The 24,722-nt window shown below is 45.6% G+C and overlaps 1 protein-coding gene across 1 annotated transcript in view; it reads right to left on the bottom strand.

The window, feature by feature from the left end:
* The window catches only part of FOXO1 (forkhead box O1), a 59,747-nt gene extending 43,905 nt beyond the window's left edge, over window positions 1-15,842 (bottom strand). Inside the window, exon 1 of the mRNA XM_056490764.1 lies at window positions 14,964-15,842. Coding sequence (XP_056346739.1) covers window positions 14,964-15,569 — 606 coding nt within the window. The 5' untranslated portion in view covers window positions 15,570-15,842. The remainder of the gene's footprint in view (window positions 1-14,963) is intronic.
* Between the last annotated feature and the right edge of the window lie 8,880 nt (window positions 15,843-24,722).

Here is a 24,722-nt window from a genome sequence, read left to right on the forward strand (position 1 = left end):
TATTTTGAATCACAAAAATCAACAAATGGACAGGAACCACTAGGCTTGAATAAAGGTTCCTCTGAGGTAGGAAGGAACCTGCAGGAAACCTCACACACTGTTCAGAAGAGGACTGTGCAGTCCACACCAGCTAATTGTCCAGGGAAATTTTGCTGCTGCAGAGTAACCTCAGAATCTTACTGGACTCTCCCACAACTGGTTTTCATCAGCAGTTACACACCTGACCTTTAGGTGACCAGTAGGAGATGAAGCCAAACCTTAAACAGTAAGCAAGATCTATTTTTCTTATTGGTGTTGCCTATGTGAACATTAACACATGATTAACATGGCAGAGGAAAACAGGTGCTAATGAGGAGAGGGAATACTCAGTAGAGATATTCGTTGCTACTCTATTTCTATTCCTCATGTAATAAAATTTAGTGTAAGTGGTACTCTAGTAATCAGCAGCAATAGCAATAAACCCAGTCAGAAGTTTCTGACTATAAAAGCATTCCAGCCTCTGGGTTTTCTCCTAAAATTTGGAACGAGGTTTAGTATTTCAGTATAATTCAGTCCATGCTAAAGACATTTCTAAGAAAAGGCACATATCCTACAGCAAAGCTCATTTAACAGACACTTACCAAAGTAACTTAAAGCCTTTACTGGCAATTTCAGCTTCTGCTCTGCATGATTCATTTATCCCTGGGATAGGCCTAAGCAAGGGATTCCCCCAGCAAAAGACAGACTAATCAAATTATTTCAAGTCAGTCAGGTATTCACTTCATGCCATCCAGCCCCAATGGCAAAATCGCTGTAATAGCAGATCTCCCAACATTAGAGGAAAAAAACATTTCACAGGCTAAACACTGGCTAAATCAGAGCCAAGAAACAAAACTCCTACAGTCAGGAACACATAAATGTTACCACTGTCTCATTCTCACTCCTAACCTTTCATGCTGCATTGGGAAGTGGCTTCTATACATATACATAAAGGTCTTTTCCAGCCTGAACAATTCTGTATTTCTGTGACATGCACCCTCACTTCAGACACGCACTAGGCAGAACACGAAATCACCCACACACACACGGCAGCACTGCTACATCACATCCCAGTGGCTGCCATGGAGAGGACAGCTTTTTGCAAGATGCTAGAAGATCCCAGTCCTGAGCAACAAACCTGAAGCCTTGAGGCTCTCCACCCCTCTTTTTGGGGAGCTGTATGCCATACATCCATCATGTGCTGGTACTTTTGCACATCATGCCTAGCTAAAGATGCCTAACTTAGTAAGCCATTTTTGGTGTCAGTTATTTCTTCCCTCTGTCTCACCCTGGATGATAACTTGATAATTAAGAGGTTTGGTGCACTTTCACTCCAGGCTGGTTACTGAAGGACAGGCTGCAGCACCAGTTTATTTGCTGGGCACCTGCACAGCAGCTAGCTGGCAAAGGAAAGCACAGGAAATACCAGCTCTTGCTCCAGGAGTAGACAGGAAACATGGGTAAAAGATAAGCAATGATACCAGTAACTATGCAGGTTTTTTCTTTTCCTCTGCTTCTACCAACCTCTCTGAACTCCAACAGCTTTCATCCCTCTCACTTAGGAGAGTCATTCAGGCTTCTACCTCCCCTGGTGCCCCTTCTCTATACACCAGCCAATGACACTCTTGCCCCCATCATCTTTGAAAACGAAAATATTTCTTCTCAACCATACAGTTTTTTATGCCGACAGCTTTTATTTCACACAGGAAGAACCTCCTGCACACCTGAAAGTTTGCCAGCCTTTTTCCCATGGCACCCTTGGCTCTGAGAAAAGGCACTGCTGCCTTTAAGAACATCATCATGCCACCACCACCACCACTGCTATGTTCTCAAATCCAACGCAGAGGGCAGTCACATGCTCCTGTTTACACATCCCATAATACAAGGCTGCTATTTATCAATAAATGCCTTGAGGTGCAGAGCAAAACCCAAGCTAATAAAAATCTGCTGGGATTATCTGCTGGTGTTTCACATCAGCGACAGCAGTGGCCAGGGAAAAGTGGCCAGGGAAAACTGAAGGAGAATTAAGGACATGGCAGAGAGCATACAAAGAGTAAAGAGCAAAAGAAAGGGGATGCTGCAGGTATTTGAAGACTTGGGGTTAAAGATGAGGAAAGCAACAGAAGTAGAGGCCCAACTTTTCTTTTTTTTTTTTTTCCTTTTTTATTTTCAACTTGAATCCAAGGCATTAAAGAATGACTTAAATATACACGGGATATTCCGTGTTTTGCTCAGTAAATAACTAACCATTGGAACCCATGCCTGCAGGATAACTGCTGGAAAAATGACTTGCAGTGATTAAAAAAGGATTAAATGGGTTTTATAAGCAACTGTATCTGTTGTTAAACATGCTAAAATAAAATTACAAGAGTTAATAATCTGTTTGCTTCAGGGCATAAACTAATCCTCATCTAAGGGTAGCAGAGATCTGCTTGCATGTCAACTCGATATCTGGTGCAACAACTCTCCATTGGCAAGCCCTTGCTTTTGATTCCTGGCATTTAAAAATTGTCTTTCTTGCCTGAAAAAGAGAGCATGCTATTGCTCAAGCCTTCAACTGACCTCACATAATTAAGTGGAGTTTACCAGACATATCATTCCCTTGAGGAGCGGGGGTGAAACGCTTGAAAAGGGAAGAAAACAGTTTAATTGCACCACACTTCAATATTCTGCTCTCAGTTTCTTTAAATACAGGTGTCAGGGCACTAATACCAAGCACATGAGTTGAAACTGTTGGAAAAAGCTTAAAGACATGAACAAAGCACACGATCCATTCGTACTTTTCAGTGCAAATGGTTCATCAGCCAAATCATTTTATGAGAAAGCAAGATCTTTGGGACAGCCAACAAGGGAAGATTTTAAATTTATTGGAACAGAAGAATTTACTCTGCCTGGTAATAGTTAAAGCATTATCTAATATCACAGCCTGGTTCTGAAAGATGGAATAGGGTTGACGTACAAACTCCTCAAGATTATGATCCCAGCCCTCTCCAAACTCAAACCCATGAACCTTACTAACAGATTGGCTACTCTCCCAAATAACTGCTTCTTGGACAAAACACAAAACAGAATGTGACACATCCAATGTGGTTATGAACTCTTAGTTTCAAGCACCAGTTTGCACATTCCCACAGGTAGGACAGCCGCACACTGGAGACAGTCCTCCCCTGGCTCAGGACAGCTCCTGGAGGAACAAATCTTGAACATGAGACACACAGAACTCATTCCACACGCGACCTTTCATTCCAAACTCCCAGGCTAAACCCCCCACTTCTACTGCTCTACAATTTTTTTGTTATTATCTTTTATTTTTAAGGGGGTTGAAAATTCTAGCTGGTCCAGTTTGGCAACCCAAATACTCAACATTTGAACTATGTTTTCAAAAAAGGACTTTGCAATGGTCCACATTAACTCACTAGCAATTCAGATAATGTCCAGAGTGCTTCTGCAAAGTTTAGCAGTGACCACCCAACATTTCACTATCAGTGCTGGAACCCCATGTTAAACTCATAGCTAAAGCAAGAAACACAAAATGTCTGGCAGGAAAAAAAAAAAAAAAACAAACCAAAACACAAACAACAAAAATCAAAACAAATAATAATAAAAAAAGAAACTAAGTAAGAAAAACCTCTGAAACTTACAAACATAGTGTTTCAAACCACTGTATGTATATATTCCATCTCCTCCCCTACTGCTGAAACAGCAAAGCATGCATGGCAGATGGCATGATTCATCTGAAAATTACTCTAGCAGCACTCTATTAGCCTCTAAGGAGTAAACTAGGATAAAAATATTCTGAATGTTAACTAAAAGTAGGCAGTTGTCATGAGGAGTCATCAGGTCAGTCTACTTGCTTAGTTTGCAGAATTTTCCTTTCAATCAGCAACAAGCACAACACGGTAACATCACTTACTTGTTCTACCCACCAGGAATCATTGCAGAAGGGAAGCAGCTGGGACACTAAAAGGCTTCTTTTCCCACACCTAAGTTCTGTACCAGCCATAGTCAGGTCAAGAGCAACAGGACATCACATTAACAATGGCCTCAACCATTTTGGGCGAGATGGGTGAGATTCAGTTTCTAGAGACTGCACATCTTAGCTAGGAGAACAACTTTCCACATGTCCAGCAGCTGAATGCAAATCTGCTCAGTGGAGAACACAGAAGAAGGGACCTCAGGAAGTCTGTCCTTGCCCCAAGGTATCAGTAATTACGCTCATCAGCCCACATGGCACACAGAGTAATTTGCCAGGGAAGTGACAAAACAAACGCCTGCATCATATTCAGTGTCAGGGCAGCCTTACCAAGCAGCCTGACTCAAAAATGCAGTAAAAGCACAATGCCATGAGACCCCCTCCTTTATGCAAAAGCCAGGAGTCAGCAGTGCTGTATGTCTTCTTCCAGAAAAATTAAGAAGTATAGGAAGCAAGGAATTGGGCTGCCAGATGCAAGGAATGCTGAGCACTCACCCAGTGACCTATTGGACTGGCACAGGACAAGCACACTGTTCAAATAGCACAGGATGCCTCCAACTGAAATGCTATCACTCATTTGAAAATAAGAAACAAAACACACTCTTAGGTGGGTCTACTGACAGTAGAAAACTCACTACAGTGCAGCCCACTGCCCCAGGACTAAGTAATCTAATTGCCCCAAGCTAAAAATCTCCTTCCCAAATAAACAGTCCACAAGAACTGATTTATTTTTCTGCTCCATCAACAATAATCCTCAGTCAACAGGAGCTGAGCATTTGGTGTGCTTTAATATGTAGGTTAACCAGGTGAAGCCAGCAATGCAGTTGCCCTCATCTTTGGGGAGAAGGTGGTGAAACTGTGCTTAATGTCATCTCTTCCAAAAGGCGTTTTCTGCATATGTATACGCTACCACGTCAGCCTTGTTGCATAACCAGGTTGTGCAATCATTGCAAATTCATTTACATCTTCTGTTCCAGAGCTCCAAAAGTGGCAAGGAGGGATCACTCTCAAGGGAAAATGTGGATTTTGCAGGAGTGGTCTCCCTGGTCACAGGAGGATGGTCTGAAGAGGGGCTGAAGGCAGTAGGGAGGGTATCAGGACTCCATCCCTAATGCCTCTCCTGCTCACCCAGCATTTGGAACAGAGTTTTAGTTAGAAACCTCAAAGCACAGAATGACTTCATAGCATCAGGGGATGACTAGTGTTGGCTTGGGCTGCAAGCAGAGAAGATTATGGTTTCTCCTTCTAATGCTTCTATGTCATTGCCACAGAATTGTAAAGAAGAAATAGGCAAGAGTGCAGTATCAGGTTTTCATAGACTGTACAAACTGGATTATTCAAGAGTGACTCAAGTTCCTAACAAGCATGGAGAAGTCTGTATTAAGATAGCATCTTCATTTTTCCCAAAATCAATTGCAACAGGCTGCACTGTAAAATACTGCTTTAAACTTCCATCCTCGTTTGTATTTCAAGGTGGCCTTTAGTGGATTTGTTAAACATGCAGCCACACTCTGAGTTTCCATATAAAAAAAAGGCTTTTTTTATATCTTCCTTCACTATAGATTTCTAGATATTAATCAAAATCTAAATATATCTAGCAAGATAGAAGTATGTAGAGCATTTTTATTTATGTTTAATTTATGTAATAGAATTTGATTAGATTACATATGAGGCTGCATCCTCATCCTGAATTTCAAATAGCTTCTGGTTTGAGCTGCTGATCTCAAAGAAGCAAGGGTGAAGCAGGATAAGTGTAGCAGCAACTGCAAATATCTATGCCTGACCTGGCTCTGGCAACTTAACTCCTTAACACATCATTTAACAAAATTAGTAGTAGTAATCAATCAAAAAAATTAGCAGTATTAATAATGAATCTAATCAATAAACATGATTTACCTTGAAACAACATTTTGTAGAATCATACAATGGTTTGGGTTGGAAGGAACCTTAAGAATAATCATGTGCCAACTCCACCACCACAGGCAGGGACAGTCTCCACTAGTCCAGGACTCTCAAAGTCCTTGGCCTTGAACATTTCCAGGGATGGGGCATCCACAACTTCTCCTGGCAAACTGTGTCATTGCCTGACTACCTTCACAGTAAAAAACTTCTTCCAATATCTGATCGAAATATACTCTTTTTCAGTTTAAATCTTCCAAGTTAACACAAGGACTGCTTTCCTCACCTGAACCTCCAGAGACATTGGAAGATCTTAGCAAAGAGCAAAAGCAGCAGCATGGTATCCTCTGGAGAGGCCAAGGCATGTACCTTAACTGATCCAAATCGTGAGAAATCTATTTGGTGAATCACTACAAACTTCTCTGGTAACTGCAGAGAGGAAATACAATTACTTTCCCTCCTCTCCACACCCGAGCAGTAAGCAGCAGAGCACCCAGAGAAGGCCTGGCAGATGGAAGCATTTCAGCAGGGCTATGAACTCAGCTATGAATTACACCTGCTCACTGCCCTCGCCCAGGTGCAGACAACAACAGCACCTGTGATCTCCCCTGCCTCAGAGCACCACCAGCATCCCTTCCAAGAAACAGGTTTTCTGGGAGAAGGGGTTGGGGGCTGGCAAATAATTACATTTAATTTGAAGGTTCAGGCTTGAAGAACATATTTTTGGAAGGAGAAATCAACACTTTTAAGAGTGAGCAGGAGCACAGAGCACATAATCCTTTCACATCCTGACAGGGTAGAACTGCGGAGGCCTGCTATGAAGCGTGTCTGAATAACAGCATCTTCATTTTTTGAATATCTAATTAGGAGTTTCTATATATTGCAAAGCATTGCTATAAGATATAATTTAGTTGGCAAACACTAAAGATCTCGGTCTGTAAGTATGCTTTTGGCAATCAAAATTCAAATTTGAATATATATCCAAGATATGTATGGCACCGGTACCTTTTTTTTTTAATTCTAACAATTACAATCAAATTAGCAAGATTAACTCATATCAGTTTCAAGCAAATGCAAGCTACAAGCAAATGAGTCTACACCACCACCACCACAACAGTGTATTTTTGGATTGTTAGAATCCTTACTCCCATTAGCGACTTCACATATATTTAACACATATTAAAGGGCAGGAAAAATCTAAGAAGGCTACAGATGCCAGAACTTAGCACCGACTTAAAACTCACATATGCCAAAAAAACCATTTGCAACTGTGCTAATTCCCACTGTGGGAACTGAAAGACAGATTCATATAACACAATGGGCAACAAAACCATTCCTTTAATTTCAGTCGCCAAATTTTAATTAATTTCCATCCAGGCAAACACCAAGCATTTCTGCTGATCTTGCACGATGTAAGCTCATTTGCACAATAAATGCGGTTTAACAAGTCACCACATTTATAGCAAGTTGCTTCAGTCTTATCTAACTGCACAGTTTGAAAAGTCAGTGATGGGTAAGTGAAACCCCACCCACGTCACAGTTTCTGGAGCTAAGCACAAGAAAACTGAAGAAGTTGCTACCTTGCCATTGCAAGTGAGACTGCCAACAGCAAATTGACAGTTAGAGTCCACATTCTCAATTATGTGTACACCCCTTATTCAGGAAAGGAAAAAAACATGCACTTCACACTTTTGAGTTTTTCCTATGAAAAGTAATGGCCGTACTCCAATGCTCCAGAGCTCCCCCTCCAAAAAAAAAAAAAAAAAAAAACAACCACCACAAACAAACAAAAAAAATCCAACCCTTCTCTGAGGCATAAACCTGAACAGGTCGCATATAACTAAGCACTGCAGCACTAAAGCAGAGACCATCAGCAGGGGGGTTCTGCCAGCAGAAATTTATGACCAGCTCCAAGTGACCAGGAGTGGTGTAGAGCTCTCCCAAATACAGCACTTCTGCTCACCTGTCACCCTCCTCCTCTGCAGCATCAAGAGTGGAATGAGAGCAGTGCCAGTATCACTTGGCTATGGAGCTGCAGGTCAGCCTCACCAGCAAACTGCTGCCTCTGCATCTCCTGCCTCATGCAATTTCAACTTTCCCCAGAACCACACTTTCCATGGACAGCACAAAGGCTGCTCACACTTATCACTCCTACATGTATACAAACTTCTCATTTCATTAAAAAAATGTTTTCATTTCCTGATTTCTGCTTGTGATGAAAATTTCATTCTGGTAGCAACTAAATTAAAGGAGGGGCATTTCTAACACTTCCTAAGACAGACACCAACACACAGGAAGCAGAGCCCAGCCCACTTGATCATTTCCCATCCTGGCGCAGAACCAGCATGGAGGCCTGGCACTAAGTGGCCTCTGAGAAAGAGATACCAAAAAAATTAAGATTCTAATAAAAGTAGAATTCTTACATATTGCAGAGCACAGCCAGAAGATGTAATTTAGTCAGGAAATATTATGGTTAAGGGCACCTCTGCTTGCAAGCACTTTTCTGGCAATCAGTCCAACTTTAAATCTGAATATGTACTATTTCAGAGATCACGTCTCCAGTACATTCTCTCAAGTACACATGTGCCAGGCCCCAGGACCTACACTGCAATAGCCCTGACAAAGCTAAAAAGGAGTCCCACACACTCACACCAACGTGAACCTACACTGCACACACCAGTAAAACACTTGGAGAAACATGGGCTACTTAGAAATGCAATCACAGCCATCCCTGGCATGCTGTCTTAAAGCAGTAACAGCACTTCCAGCTGCATGGATTCCTAGCATTCCCAAAAACTGGGTTTCTAAGACTAGAACAAGAGAAGGCATGTACCTTTAAGTTTAATTAACTCTAGAGTAAGATGTACTGTCAAACAGAACTATAACATCATTGATACTGTGCAGTGATGCAAGACGCCTTTAACAACTCAGTAAGACATCTGGGCAAACTGAGTGCTGCCCTTCACTCCTCCTGCAATTCCTGATCTCTGATGTAGCAGCTGTCAGGGTCCTGGGAGGTTTGGAGTGACTACATTTTCAAAGCTCAAAAATGGTCCCATCTACCGCAAACCAAAGCATTGCTAAGCCTTTACCATTCATTACAGAAGTGCTTCAAAACTTAACCCATGTGCCTCTTTAGGTATCATTTTAAGCAATCTAAGCATGAAGATCTTAGAAGATAATAACCAATCCAGTAAAAGCATCTTAGTTCTTTTTATTCCTCCTCCATTAGGAATGGAGACCTACCAAGAAACCTCATGATGCTGCACTGCTCACTTAAGACATCTGCATATCACAAACAACAGTGCAGGAACAATGCACCTTTGCTTGATGAACACATATGCTTAATGTTTACTAAGTAGGTTTAGAAATAATACTTAAATGTGAATAGCACTTATCTTCACAGATCAATTCAATTTATGCTGAAGCTTTCTATGGAGCAGTAGAGATGATGCTCTTCAAAATGCGACTCTTTCCGATGCACTTAATTTCCAAAGCACAACCTATCATCACCAAGAGCAGGGTTTCCCCAATATTTAAAACCCATTTCATCAACCAGAATGACAAACAAAATGTTACAAAATTCATTAAAATAATAGTATGCACTACCATATGCTTAACTATAACTATCTGCAGCCAGCATCAGTGAATTTGAAGTTCCTTTCTCACAAGAGTTGACAATGAAGTAAACATATCCATCTTTTACATATTTCTGAAAGAGGAAAACAATAAACTATATTTCAGGTTATCTTCACTTTGTCTTAGTTTATTATTCATTACTCAATATTTTAAAACAATTTCCATCAGAAATCCTTGCTTCATATACAAACTTCTTCCCAAAACAGAAGCAACTGAGGGTTGAATTTCTGTAGCCACAGCCCTACATATTTCACAAATCTGTGGCTGCAAAATATATCTGCATTTTTATTTCAGAAGCCAAGCACTTATTTTACAAAATTATTCACCAGTTGAGTAAACAGAGACACACATATTTAGGCAGCATCAGCTTTGGAAACCGAAAAGATACGAGGAGACATCTCAAGACTACACAACTTCTGGTGCCTTACTGAAAAACCCAAACCACCAAAAGTATTGCCTATTTTATTGTATTAAAAGAAGGAAAAAGAGAAAAAGAAAACAACTTCACATACCTCACCTAAACATCTTTATCTCCTTGCATCACACTGCTTCCCCTTTCCATCACAGGCAGCAAAGGCTCCATTTCCCCAAACAACCAACTTCACCACCTACTTGTAATGATCACTACTTGTGATATGAAAATAATGATAATAAGGAAGCAGCTGAGCGTGTCATAAAAAATACAGTGGCAAAGAGCAGTTACCTCATATTTTTATTGAAGTTCTTTAAAGTCAGGCACTTCAGGAAAATTTAGTTCATTGTGTCAGTATACAAAGCCACTCATACATTTCATTTTGGTGTTTAGTCTCACCTATAATCATACAAGTAATTGAACCGATATCACAGCAAATAGAAAATGGGCAAAGAAAATTAATAGAAAATAATTCAAGGTCCTGATGGGGAGCTCAAAACCACTGATGTACCTCAGCCATAAGTTATTCAGACACAAGTGAGGAGAGCACCTTGTACCTGCAAAGATTAAGCTGAACTTTCACACCTGAAACTAAGCAAAATGCAAGCTGGTGACTCACAGACAAGGCAGGCTGCTACAAGAGGCATCTTGGTGGCAAAAAGCAGGTATGCAAGACACCAAATAGTCTTCTCACAACAGGTGGGCTGAGGCCAGGTATCAAGGCAGAGCAGACTCAACTACAGCTGCCAGCTCTTGAAGCTATTTGCCACATGTAAAAAGGTAGGATTATATAGCATTGACCTTGACAGAATCCAAAAACAGAAAGCCAAACATACACACATCTGCCTGCATATACCTATGTGTGCTGTATGAATGTATAATACATGATGCTGTGGGGGCCACAGATCACCTGGGGAAGCATCTTAAGGGACAGAGGTAAATGCCCACAGGTATGTAACCAGTAGTGAGGGAATACACAGGCTGAGTTAAAGGCAATCTTCAACTGTGATTCTTCCCACCAAAAAAAAATATAAAAAAATCATAATAAAAACCTCACAAAAATTATATTTAAAGTCCCTTCCAATCTAAACTAGTCCATGATTCTGTGATTCTGTGTACTCATTTCAATGTAAATAAATCATCTAAATTTCCACAGTTTAAGTTGTTTGCTGATCTAGATTCAAAAGCTTTGAAAAAATTCAGTGAAAAATATTCTTGATTTTTCAGTCTAATATTTTTTACTACCTGTTATTTTCAAACCAAATACAACAGAACCAGAACGACTCAGAATTCATTCTGCATGGAGATCAATTCACTACAAAACAGTGCTGACAATAGAGAGCTTCTGTGATAAGGCCACCCAAAGCACCTTTCCCACGTCTGCTTTATCCTCTGGCTTACAGGCTTGCAACCATTTATCCCTCTGCAGCTAGAAATCTATTCTCATTCCTTCAACAATGGCAGCAAATGAATTTAGGTGAACAAGCTTCCTTGGGACTACAAGTCAAGAAGGTACATGTGCCCATGGGACCTTAGTACTTGTCATTAAGAAAAATCAACAACACATCCACCTCCAGATGAGTGACACCAAAACTCCTGCTCAAAAAAGTTACAGGGTTTTATTTGAATCCATTTTCAAAAACAGACTGAAAGGATGAGACCATTTAAGGAAGCTTAACTGTGACAGCTCCTTTACAATAAATCTCATCACTTGCCATAAAGCAAAGATGTCATGAAATATGCACATCACAGAGATGTTCTGTATTTTATACATGATGATTAGCCAAAAAGCTATCATACTTGTGCCAAAAATAGCTATCCACAGCTGCAGTGGAGTTCTTGCCTCTCCTGTTTTAAGCCTTGTGTCTCCCACTACCACATATAAGGCAAAATGTTGCTTTTTACTTGACTACTATACTATGAGAAAAGTCTCCTTTTTCCATGCAACTTTCACAACAATTCCTTTGTTATCTCTGCAGCAGATCTTGTTCTTGCTTTGCCTTTCTCTGAGCAACACAGGTCACTATCAGCACTCATTCACAACCAACAATGCAGCAAGTCTGGCAGAGCACATCCCAAGTGCTTCATTCAAGGCAGCCACCCCATGGGGAGTCATGGGGACTTTGCTCCCTTGGAGTTCAACAGGGGATTTGACCATAAAGCAGAGTTTGTGACAAGAAAACCTGGAGTAAACTACTGTGTACGTATAATGAGAACAATTTACCTACTAAAATCATTTTATGTTACTGGTAACTTTATGTTAATAGCTTTGGCTTATACCTTATTTAAAAAGCCATTTTTATTTTAATGGTTTTATTCGGAAGAGCTTGGATACTGCTTTGAGCTCCTACCAGATAACGCTGACAGCTCTGCACTTTCTTCAGTGAAAAATGAAAAAGAAGCTCCCTATCATGTGTTAAATCAGGGCAGTACATACAAGCATTAGAGCAGTCAGCTCTCAACTTCTGCCTTGCCACTGTGCAGAAAGTGCACACGCTGCTTTTCAGTTCTTGGGAGTTTCATACATTTTGTGAGGAATTTGCAAGGTGCCTCGCTGCACTTGTAAACATGCAAACCCCAGCAAGACGAAGTGTCTCAGGGTTTTGGTGCAGGGGGAGTAAAGAGCAGCCGCCGTGTCCCAGCCTGCGCCAGCAGCGCAGCGCGCTCCCAGCCCGCAGCCAGTGCCAGGCTCCGAGGCGAACCCGCGCTCCCTCTCTCTGTCAGCAGAAAAGTCACTCGCTAATCTCTGCTCATCTCTGCAGCGACGTTCCTCCTCTGCGGGGCCCTCGGCTGACTCAGGCTGCGCTCCCAGCCCTACGCCGGCACCTACAGCAGGTCCCCCGACCACGGCTCCCATAGTGGAAAACAATAAAAGTCATTTTTCTCCAGCTGAGCCGTGGAGAATTGGTGACGAGCAAGGCGAACGGGCTGCACGCCTCAGCCAGGCCAGCTACAGCACAGACACCCAGTGGTAACTAAACTTGAAAGGGTGTTTAAGAAACTCTGCACTTCCTTGGTTTAAATGGTAAAAACTGCAACTTTCAGAGCAGCCTGGCAGTGATGCGGCCAGAGGGATGGGGGCAACACGCATCCCATGCATGAACAGCACAGCGACTTATTTAATTATGGAAGGAGAGTCCATGTGGATGTACTGCACTCTACCAGAGGGTACTGCAGCCAAAAAACACACCAGTAGCGGCTCCCCCTGCCACAGCAGAGGTATGTGGGCATAGGATGTGCTCCATCTCCTAGAGGGAGGTGAGCAAGATCTCTTCCTTGTTGAAGTCCCACGGGACGAGCAGCAATAAAAATAGGAAGCGCCGAGTAAGTTACACTTATCAGCAGCTATCAGTGTTTCTTACTTGCTCGCCTGAATTTGGGAGCTGTTTGATTTTATTTTGGTGTGTTTGGCTTTTCGTTCTCTTCTACTCATTCTGAAAAGGCACTTAAGGAGACTAAAAATACCACTAGAAAAAAAGCAGCATTTTAAAGTGACAAGTTACCTTATTTAAAAGCCGTCAGCTATCACTTCACTCCTATTAAAGTTTTTCATGACAGATGCCTTCAGAAAATTATCCTTTAAATTTTTTAGTCAAACACATCAATAGAAACTAACAAACTACTTTCAGAAGCCCTGAAAGCTTTCAGCTAAAAAAGTTACAGATTAAACTGCATTTCCTTAGCGGGATGTTGTCTACCTCTAAAAAAATAGAAATTTACAAAAAAGCCAATGTAACAAACATTACTAGCAGTGCAATTAAAAATACATAAATGCAGGATTCGAGTTGACACTTTTTTAAAAAAAGAAGGCAGATAATACAAATACTGGAAAGCAAAGCTGGGAGTTTGACTGGCCCTGACTGGAACCAAGTGCCGAACACACCAGAGCACGATGCCGTGCTGGGTGCGCGCACCTCACGCGTTCACTGCCATCATTTAATCCCTCACAGGGCGGAGGAGGCTCTGCCTGTGCGCAGACGGCACAAGCTCCTTGTGACAACGCTCTCACATCGCAACAGGGTCACAAAACTCGGCGCTGCCTCGCCGCGCACGGGGACGCGGGTGGGTGACACCTTCCCGGCGGAGGCCTCGGATAGAGAGGATTCCCTGGCAGCAGCGCTAAGCCTTTATCACCCAGGGGATGCTAAGCTGGAGGGTACCACCGGGGCGGCGCAGCCCCAAGCGCAGCTTGGCCCGGCTCGCCCCGCAGCCGTCCGGGGGCAGCCGGGACCGGGCGAGCGGGAGCCCCGGGCGCTGGGGCGGGGGAGATGAGGAGATCCCACCGCGGGTCCGGCAGCACCGGCCGCGGCTCCCAGCACGAATCCCGGCCGCCAACAGGTTGCTCCCGCCGCCCTGCTCAGCCGGCAGGGAAGGAGGGAGCTCCGTCTCACCACGTAACGCAAAAAACACGCTCCCGCAACTCAAGTTTAGCAAAGCCATCAGGTCAAATACTGCGGCTTACTCATTAAACACACGGTACTTCTGCAACCCTTGTTCTGCCTCCGCTCTTTCCCCATCCCTGTTTGCCTCTGTCCGCCCGACGGCAAAGCCCTGCAGCGCCGGGGCGGAGGGCGGCACGGATCCACGGATCCGGCTGGGGGGCCGGGCAGCGCCGGGCACCCCCAGCACACGGTGCGAACCCCGGGCCCGCCGGCCGCCCGCGGGCAGCAGGAGGCGGCGGCGCTCCCGCCGGCTGCGCCCGGGGACGGCGCCGTGACACCGCGTGAACTTTTGCTTTCGGCGGGGCAGGGCTGGGGGAGGCGGAGAGCGGGGGGGCGGCCCCGGTCCCTCCAGCGCCGCAGCGGCGGGAGGGCTGGAACGCTTTTCCCCCTTAGGAGTTCTCCCTTTGGAAAGGTGAGAGAAAGTAGAAATGTGAGGTTGGGCTGGAAGCGCGGAGCCGGAGCCTGCAGGCTGCGCAGCGGGCATCGTGCAGCCGGGCAGGGCGGCGTGCCCAGCCGCCCGCAGCCCGCGGCTCCTGCCCGGAACCCCTCCGACGGGCCGCCCCCACCACCCGCCTCTTACCTTCCAGCCGGCCGAGCTGTTGCTGTCGCCCTTATCCTTGAAGTAGGGGACGCTCTTGACCATCCACTCGTAGATCTGGGACAGGGTGAGCCGCTTCTCGGGGGAGCTCTCGATGGCCTTGGTGATGAGGTCTGCGTAGGACAGGTTGCCCCACGCGTTGCGCCGCGACGAGCTGCTCTTGCGGGGCTGCCCGGCCACGGGGCCCGGTGACAGCCCGGCCACGGGCGGCGGTACCGGCGGCACCGGCGGCGGTCCCGGCGGGTGGAGGCGGCAGCCGGCCTCGGGCGCCGGGAAGTCCCCGCAGCGGCAGGCGGCAGCCTCCGGGGGGGCGGCGGCGGGGGGCAGCGGCGCGAAGTCCTCGCTCTCCTCTAGCAGGCTGAGGTTGCTGATGAAGTCGGCGCTCAGCGCTCCCGAGGCGGCGGCCCCGGCCCCGGCCGCGGCTCCGGGCGCTCCATCGGGCTGCCCGCCGCACGACGGCGCCGGGCTGGAAGTGGCCGAGCTGGGCGGGTTGAACTCCGGCCGCGGCAGAGGCCAGGTGCAGGAGCGCGGCCGCGGCAGCGGCTCGAAGTCGGGGTCGATGTCCACCAGCTGCGGTGCTTCGGCCATGGCGGGGTCGGGGCGGGAGCGCGGCGGGAGCGGGGCGGCTTGGGCTCAGCGCCGCCGCCCCATGCGGGCTCCGGGCGCGGATCGGCGCGGCCCCGACGGCGCGACCGCCAGCTCTGCTGGCCCTACACCTCCGGCCTGACCTCCCGGCCCCGCCGCCCTAAACCCTGCCCCTGCCCGGCTCCCGGATCCCTGCCCTCCGCGGCAATGCAACAGCAGCGACCCGGCCGCCCGGCGCGCACCGACTGGAGCGCCCGCCCCGCGCGGGCCCGCCTCCAGCCTCCCTCCTCCTCCTCCTCCTCCCGCTGCCGGCGGGGAGGGACGGCCCTCCCGCGCCAATGGCAGCGCCGCGCCGCCGCCCGCCTCCTGCCGCGGGGCCGCTCTGGCAGGAGGGTGCCGCTGCCCCCGTGCTGCTTCTGGGTGGTTTTTGTTTGCCGGCGGCGCGGCGGGGCAGCCGGCTGTGCCCCCCGCGGCCGGGGCTGCCCAAAGGCTGTAAGCGCTCGCACGGCAGGGACGGCCACGGAAAATGCCCCCGCGAGTGTTTCTCCTCGGGAAATACCGCCCGCATCGGGCCGGGGATGAGCGGGGAGCCGGGAGCATCGCTCGGCGGCAGCGGGGCGAGTGCTCGGGAGCGGGGGCTGCCCCGTTCCCAGCGCATCCCGGCGGCGCTGGCTCCTGCGGAGCGCTGCTGCTCCCGGCTGCCCGGCAGCCCCGCGAACCGGACCGGGGCTGCGACAGCTGCCCTGCCTCGCTCCCCCCTCCCTCCTCCTTCCCTGGCCGGCTCCTCGCCAAAAAGTGTCTGCACCTCCCGAGGTGATAAATCTCCCCTTCGGCTGAGCGTGTTTTCATACCGCGAGCTGGTGTTTTATTCCGCGAGCAGGCACGGAGCACGAGATCATTTCATTCTAAGTCAACTATTGAACACACTTTATATTTTTCCCGGCAAACCCCAGGGCTACTCAATTCATTAAGGTTTGTATTCTTCCCTTTCGATGAGGCATCAGTCACAGGACACATCGCCCCTGCTTCCCCGGCCCATCAACATACAAAGGTTTATATGTATATGTTCTACTTAACACAGAAGTGTTATTCTCTTTAAACTTAAAAAGAAGACATTTGCTTAAGCTAGGGAAATAATCCCAAGAATGAGACACAATTCAACACCTTGTTCAAACTGGCAAACCCTACATTTTAGAAAATCTGTTTTGTTTTCAGTAGGAGGAGTGCTTTTAAAAAAACATACTTCAGACATGGCTCCGTAAGTCACAAAATTCACAACCAGCCATGGCATTTGATGTTCCCTGTCAAAGAACCAGCGGAGCTGGGTAACTGTCAAAGCTGAGCCAGAAAACCTGTTACCCTTCCCTCCTCTCTGCACCAAGCAGAAAGTGTTAATGTTATTTAAATGCAGTTCATTGTTCCTATAAAAATATTTTCTGAAAATGGGTAACAATAATGAAGGGGAGAGAATACGAGACTGGATTTAGGCCACGGCATGTAATTTAGTGTCAGATCATACATCTAGATACTCACGCTGTCTATTATGAAAACACTTTTTAAGATATGCAGTGACACCTAACTATATAGTTTGTGCAAAATATGCATAAGTGCATAGTAACTGATCAGATTTTAAAGCACTGTTTTTGTCATGTTTATTTTACCAAATGCCAAAGGTGATTATACCTTATTATAGGTTGGCTGCTCATCAGATTTCAGAGTTGCTTTGCCTTTAAGTCATTTCTATGTTTTGTACATCCTTTAAAGGATTCAACCCACAAATTTATATTGTTCGGCCCACAGATTTTAGAAAACACTTTTCTTTTCAGGTTTTTTTTTTTTTCTCTTTCAGTTTAAGGAAAAAAAAAAGAAAATAAAAGAAAGCAAAGTAGTCCCAGTTCAACCTAATAACTTGCATGCCACGTTTCAGCTTGGAACAGCTTTATGTGGCAGTGTTACACAACTCGGCTGCAGTAGTTGCCCTGCAATAAGGGAGAGCACCCTGCCTTGGAGAAGCAGAGGTTATATAATGGTGAGAAGCAGCCAGGGACGCGCAGAGAATGGATGTGTTTAAATGGGAGCCAAAACAAAAGAAGTGCTTGAGAACACAGAAACATTTTCTTTCCTTGGTGTCTGAAAAAGAAAAAAAACAAAAAAAAAAGGGGTCTAAGAGCCAGACTGGCACCCATCCTGCTAAAGGAAGTGGATTTATTACCCAGGCTTTCTTCTAAGGAGGTTTGGTTTTTTTTTAATCTTGCAGTCCTTGCTCTTCTATTTTGTCCAAAGTAGAGATGCTATTCCCTGAACTCTATTAGTATATGCAGATGTTGAAAAGAAAAAAAAAAGCTTTACTTTGTCAGATGCCAACTGTGAAAACTGGGAAGAAGGCTACTTTTGGGGGATTTCAGGAAGCCCTGGTGCATTTGTAGTTCAACCCAGGTCATTCTGCAAGATAGAGATTGTATTCTCCTTTCTTGGCCCTACATGACATTGCTGTCGCTCCCCTCATCTTCTTGGCAGGGCTCTGCCACCTTTGTGCCCCATGTCCCTGATGTTCTTGCAGCTCAAAAGTTAGCAGTGAATACAGAGAGGGCAGAATACAGCAGTTTCCAACAAGATGTGAGGGTCATGGAGGTGAAGAAGATAAAACCAGAACCTTCCAAACGCTGCATTTGCTCAGCAAGTGGGGCACTCTGACTCACAGTGCAACAGGCAGAGCTGAGCTGCAGAGATTTTGGCTATTGCATGCCAACAGCTGGAACCACATCTGCTGGGGGTTGGAGGAAGGATGAAGGAAAAGGAGACAATGCTGTGCACTTTCCTGGGATGAGTAATCCTGGTAGTTTGCTCTGACTTTGGCAGAGCCCTCCAGGTGAGTGGGTTCTTCTGTAGGGCCCCACACCACACATATGTGATCAGCCACTTTTCTTTTTAGAATTTCTTCTCTCCATCAAGAATTTGGGGATTGAATCAAAAGATTTTAGACTCAAAGGAGCACATGCAGTGCACAGTAAAGGTGTCTCACCCTGTCTGCACTGCTCTCCGAGTGCACTCCAACACTGCTGACCACCCTTAGGCAATGCTATGTGAACAAACCCATCCTTTCAGCTGCTGAGGGGAGCTTCCTGCTCCTAAAACAGCTCAGCACGGTGATGGCTCAGTACAAGAAATTTTACTGCATCTACAAATGACAGCATTAGGTTTATCTCATCTCCCACAATGCTGAAATGCTGATGAATGCACCACAATTCATTTTCTACTCCCACCCTCCTCCTCCTACACTCCACCTTTTCATTTCTCTACTCCTACTCCTGCTCCCATTTTCTACTCCTCTACAATACAATATCTCCTATCAAGCTTAGCATCAACTTGTACTCTTTTTCAAATTTAAGACCTGAAGATTGCCTTTTATCATCACTGAAATAAAGAGGAGCCTTCTATTCATATTCTGGGTTTGAAGCAGCCAAAATAAAGGATCTGTGCTGTCTTTTTACTACTGTCTGTATAATTCACGTTCTGAGGTTTTGATCAAATTCAGCAGGAGATTACATGAAGTTGAAAGCACTCGTACTCTATGTACAGCTCTTTTTTTCTACACATATGTGCATAGTGAGAGAGTACAAATGTTTTAATGGCATAAAAAGCAACAATTAAATACCAAGTTGTGTCTGGTATCATCAGAGCTGAGAAAATCCTATTTTCTGAGGAAGTATGAGGAAGTTCAGCACCCCCAGCTGCCTGTCCTGAACCTGAGAGGGGCCATGATTTGCAGAGCATGTTTCTGAGCAGCGTGTTACCAGAAGGCTGGCACATCACCTCAGTCACATCCCCTCCCAGCCCAGGGCAGCTGAGGGCTGCCCCACACAGAAGGGTTTGGATATGTCCTGGCTGAACCAGGCATTTACACTACCCTACCAAGGGATTTCAAAGGGTCTGGTGCTCTCCCAGCCCATCTGAGGCTTCTTACAGAGCCTCTGCAGGAAGGCTGTCCCACTTGCATGGCATTTCAGAGCAGGAGCTTCACTGCTCTGAGTTACATCCTGGGGCAGCACACCTTACTCCACCAACCACACAAAGCTCAGATGGAATTTAAAGATCTGCTGATCCCTCACCACAGCTTGGTGAGCCCACTCCCTTTCCACCTGCCCTTTGCCTCCAGCCTCAGACAATGGCACCCACAGGCAGGTCAGGGTCTGTCTGGCCTAGGGAGAGGTGGGTGACACATTTAGGGTCACTCCATGGTCAGAGAGAAATATGTTCTTCCCATGGGTGATTCACCACCCCAGATGGTGGAGCTGATCGGACATTGAGGTGCCAGGCTCTCACTCCGGCTGGTTCACAGTCACTTTCAGCCAGCTGACTTTGCACCAGCAAATCCCACTTGTCCCACTTTATAGAGCATGGAAAATACACAATCTCTGCCATTGCACCAACAGCAAGAAAAAGGCTGTGCACACAAAGGCTTACAGGCTAACAGGGTGCTGCAGAGAGACAGCAAAACAAAGGCAAAATGGCTTGTCCTGCTTTGCAGGGGGGAAAGTTCTGTGAATTCACTGTGACTTCACATGATGTGCAAAGGATCTCACAGAGGATGCATAGGCAGGGACCTCCTTTGGTCCAGGTCCTTAAAAAAAATTCATGTTACCAGTGAGTTGTCAGGGTACTTGCTGGTGAGGGGTTTGAAGTTGTCTTGGTTTAGGTCCATCTCCTTCTACACACAGGGCAAAATCCTGAATGCTCCCATAGAGGCAGCAAGGCTCTTCTGGATTTACATCCATGTGGCTGGAACTGGGGCCATGTGCTGACTCCAGTGGTTGCCCACCTCACTGGACATATTGCAGAGTTGAGAACTGACAGATCTTCACACAATGTGGTGCAACTCCAGCCTCCAGAAAGCCTTCAGGCAGCCCACCCCTTCTTTTCAGAGGAGATGGGGAACTATGTTGGTGATGGCAGAGCTGCTCAAACAACCAAATGCTTCCCCTTAATCTCTCCGTGGGTTGCTGCAGGGAGCTGGGCTGCTCTGACCAGGGTTCATATCACTGTGGCTGCATCCTCCTGCTTCTTCTCCTCACCCTCCTTCTTCTCTTCCTCCTCTTCCTCCTCTTCACTACCAGCAATGGACAGTGAGCCTTCAAACCGGGCAGCAACAACCCGCAGCCAGCTCCTTGCTCCTCCCCCAGTTTCTCTGTAGCAGCTTTGGTGGCAGAGAGTGGCCAGAGGGTTTGCCAGGCACTGCTGCCAGGAGGAAGGGTGAAAAGGACTTGTCAAGTGGGACAAAGGTGGGGTTGTGCTTCCCAGGCTGGGAGATGGAGCTGCTGGGTGTTGGGCTACCAAAATCTTGGTGCTGATGTTGGACCATCCTGGCTTAAAAGAAGTGCCGCAATAAATATTTAGTTACAGAAATTTAAAAATAAAAATAGCATTAAAAATATTTTTTTCCTTAAAATAGATAGCAAAAATATTTACTATGTGTTTTTGAACAGTTTCCTTTGATGTTGTTCATACCTCATTTGTTCTCAATATCTGCAAAAATGTAAATAATAAAGATTTGAGGGCAAGGTTTCATGGAACCATTTCTAAGTGGCAATCTTATAAAGGATCAGAATTTGATTTTAAATTCCCTCATGCCAGTGCTTATGCCAGAAGTACTTTCATGTTTTTCCAATTAAAAAAAAAAAAAAACAAGACAACTTTACTGGTTGGTGCGATTAATGCAGCTCAAATTCCTACTAAGATGATTCGTAATATTTGGACAAAAGCATATTCACTGAATGAGCTCAAATGAGGCGTAAGTTACTGGGAACCAGAGTCTGCTGTCACAGTTTGTAAACAGAGCTAAACAGAAGGAAGTATTTCACACAAGCCCTTCTCTCAACTCACAATCCAGGCTCAAGACCTCCCATTTAGACATAGATCCTCTGGCACTCACATGCACACACCCCTAAGAGAAAGCCTGGAGTGCAGCATGGCCAAGGAATGATCCTTACCAGGATCGATACAATAAATACCAAAGGCAGTGTCTGCATAGCAGTATCTGCTCCTAATGTGTCATGTGCAATCACTGGCTGTGATGTAAAAACAGAAGGCAAGAGTTTATCAGGTTTCAGATTCGGTTGAATCACCCGGCCCACCCCTATGCAAAGGCCAATGTGCCTGGAAGTAAACACAGTTCAAGTGCTCTGTGTGTTTTCCAGGGTGTTGAGTTTCTGTTTTGTTGTAAATATGATCTATTACAATATTCTTCAACATTCTGCTGTCAATGTTTCACCATTTCCAGGTGCACTTCTCGTTCCTTGTTTTCCTCTATGTATTGCTGAAGGAAAGACAGACTGGCTCCACATGATAGCTTTTGTATATTAAATAATTTTACTGTGTTTGAGCAACAAACTAAAAACAGGACGCTTGACAGTTACAATATAATTCAGTGGTTTCTTTTCAGCCCGTAGGAAGGAAAATTCATGACATGGCACAATGCAGTGCTTGACAACTATTTCATCTTCTTTCCCTTTGTTTCCCTGGAAAACTGATAGCTACCTGTTATCAACAAGAAAAATAATTCACAGGCAGAATCAGTATGAAGGCATAATAAAGGCTTACTTTTAAAAGCAAATATTTCTTCCATTGTTGAATGCATGCTTGAAAAGCATATTTACTTATGGATATAACTGTATTTGCATACAAAGAGGTGATTATGTATATGCTGCACAAATACATATGCATGATAACATTATATGCATTTTATGCTAGATATATATAGATGCAAACTTGCCTAGACAATAATAGTAAGACAGTATTTTGACACTTATGCATATGTTCCCACCCTGCTGGTGACTAGCACGGCACAGAAGGCAATGCATGGGCAGGACACTCAGTGGCTAAGGTCTGTAGTGAGCAAACCCAGTCAATAGGGTAAATGCCCACAGCCCATGGACAGCAACCCCAGGCAGCTTCACTCTTCCACCTCTCTGTAAAATGGGTGTGAGAAATGTCACCCTGATGGTTAACTGTGGGAGTGCTTTGAGATCTGGTGCTGCAAACACAGCCCTTGCTTGTGTCTGGCCTGTGAGAGAGGAGAATATACTGATGAAACTGAAACCAGCATGGTCCCAGCAGCGGGTTCTGGGAGAGGCAGAGGCACACCACACATGGCCTGCAAACAGATAAGAAGAGCAAGCAATAGTTTCAATTTTACAAATATATCTGCCAAACCCTGAAGAGTGAACCTTAACCATGACCAGAGAAGTTCCTGCCACAAGACCAACAATGGGAAGGCACATGCTGGGAAGCACTTTGGTGGCTTCTCCTTTTATCCTTAAGGGAAATGAGATCTCCAATGAGATTTAGGAGGGGGATTGAGACAGAGAAAGGCATGGGGTGCAAAGGACTCAACGGTGGGGTTATTCAGATCCATCCACCCACATGTTACAGAAATGCTGCTCCAGCTGCACAGAACTCTGCAGTGGCTCCCTGAGAGCCACCCACTTTCACTCTCCACCCCCATTGTGGCTATGAACCTTGCTAGCTGATGAAGCAACAAAAAATCCATCCAAAGCCGAAAAAAATAATAAAAAAAAAGACATAACCAAACAAAAAATCGAAAAATGAGTCTAAGACTGAAACTGGGCTCTAGTATCACTTTGCTGGGGTAGGGATCTCTTCCTTGAGACGTTCACAGGGGATATGCTTTCCTCTCCAATAGGTACCAGAGCCACTGGAGAATGGGAAATATAATGAAGGGAAAGAGTGAGAACAGAGAAAAAAAAGAGAAGAAGGAAATGGTGGGGGAAGATAAGAAAATCACAAAAAAAAAAGTCACAATGCGGGGAAAAACTATCAAAAAGAAAAGGAAAAAAACAGGAGAAAAATGAGCATGAACAAGGAGAGAAATGTCCATTGTATGAAGAAAGAGGATGTGTATCAGAGCACCACAAATTGAAACTTTTGCAAAACAAAAAACCCACAAAAATACTTAAAAGACACTGAAGGGCTGTCATTCCAGAGCTCCCAGGGACAATGGACTGCCTCCCCAGGGGACCAGGGCAGGTCATAGGTGTCCCCCTGAGGGCTCACCCAGGCCACATTCATGTCCCCACCACAGTGTGCATTGTGATTTAGTGGGCAAATGGAACCAGAGCTTCTGTCCTTGGTGCAGTCAGAAGTAATTTTGCTTTTCCAAAGTCCACACTGCAGTGGAGTTCTCATGGCCGTGTGTGGTGGGAAGCTGGTCCTGTCTCACCTTCTGCCATGCAAGAGCCAGTCAGCATTCCCTTCCCATTTAATCCTGGGGCATGGCTGCCATGGCTGCAGCACTCACAAGTCTGGAGTAAGCACCCCCAGGCTATGATTCCCTGTGGTGTTCCAGCAAAGTCAGGCCCTGCAAGAGAGGCAGGATGTGGAGTTGGCAAAGGAGTCCTTGCCCAGAGATGCTCATCAACCAGGGGGGCTCAGGGACTGACAGCTCTTGATGAAGTGTTGTATCAGGCAGCCAGCTGCTCCCTCCTTGTCCTGCCTGAATGAATGCCAAGGCACCCTCAACAATTCTTGAAAGCCATCTACCCAGAAGGACCCAGCAGAGATGGCCACTGAATGTGGATACACACGTGAGGAAGAACTCAAGAGTCAAAATAAAATAGCCAAGAAACAGAATTTTAAATAATTCCTTAACATACATGGGTTTGTTAAAAGCTTGAGCCTTTCATAGTTCTGCTGTACAACTGAATTTTTACATTACAGGAAATAGAGTGCAGAAAAGCACTTTTTTACTTCCCAGACCTGTCAGATGTGTTCTGCTTTCAGTTGATATCTTCCTATAATCTTTAAGTGAAACCTTTTCCATTTTTCTACTTGCACACCTCATCTCACCCCCTGATAAATGTCTGTGGTGCAGTTACTTTGCAAACAAGCAAGAAGGACACTTTCCTCACAAATCTCAAAAAGCATTACCCTCTCTACACATCAAGCTTCCTGCAAAAACAGACTTCTGTAATGAAAAACAAGAAATGCAATTGTAGATGCTGAAAGTGTTTAGGCTTTCACAGAGCCAAGCAGAGCTGCCTTCTCCGTTGTCCCTGAGCGAGCCTTTCCAGCCACTCGTGATGTCAGGAGGCGCCATTCAGACAAATAACTGCAACCCACATCTCTGTGGATTTTCCTCAG

The sequence above is a fragment of the Oenanthe melanoleuca genome, chromosome 1 (assembly GCF_029582105.1).
Source record: "Oenanthe melanoleuca isolate GR-GAL-2019-014 chromosome 1, OMel1.0, whole genome shotgun sequence".
Taxonomy (NCBI): Eukaryota; Metazoa; Chordata; class Aves; order Passeriformes; family Muscicapidae; genus Oenanthe; species Oenanthe melanoleuca.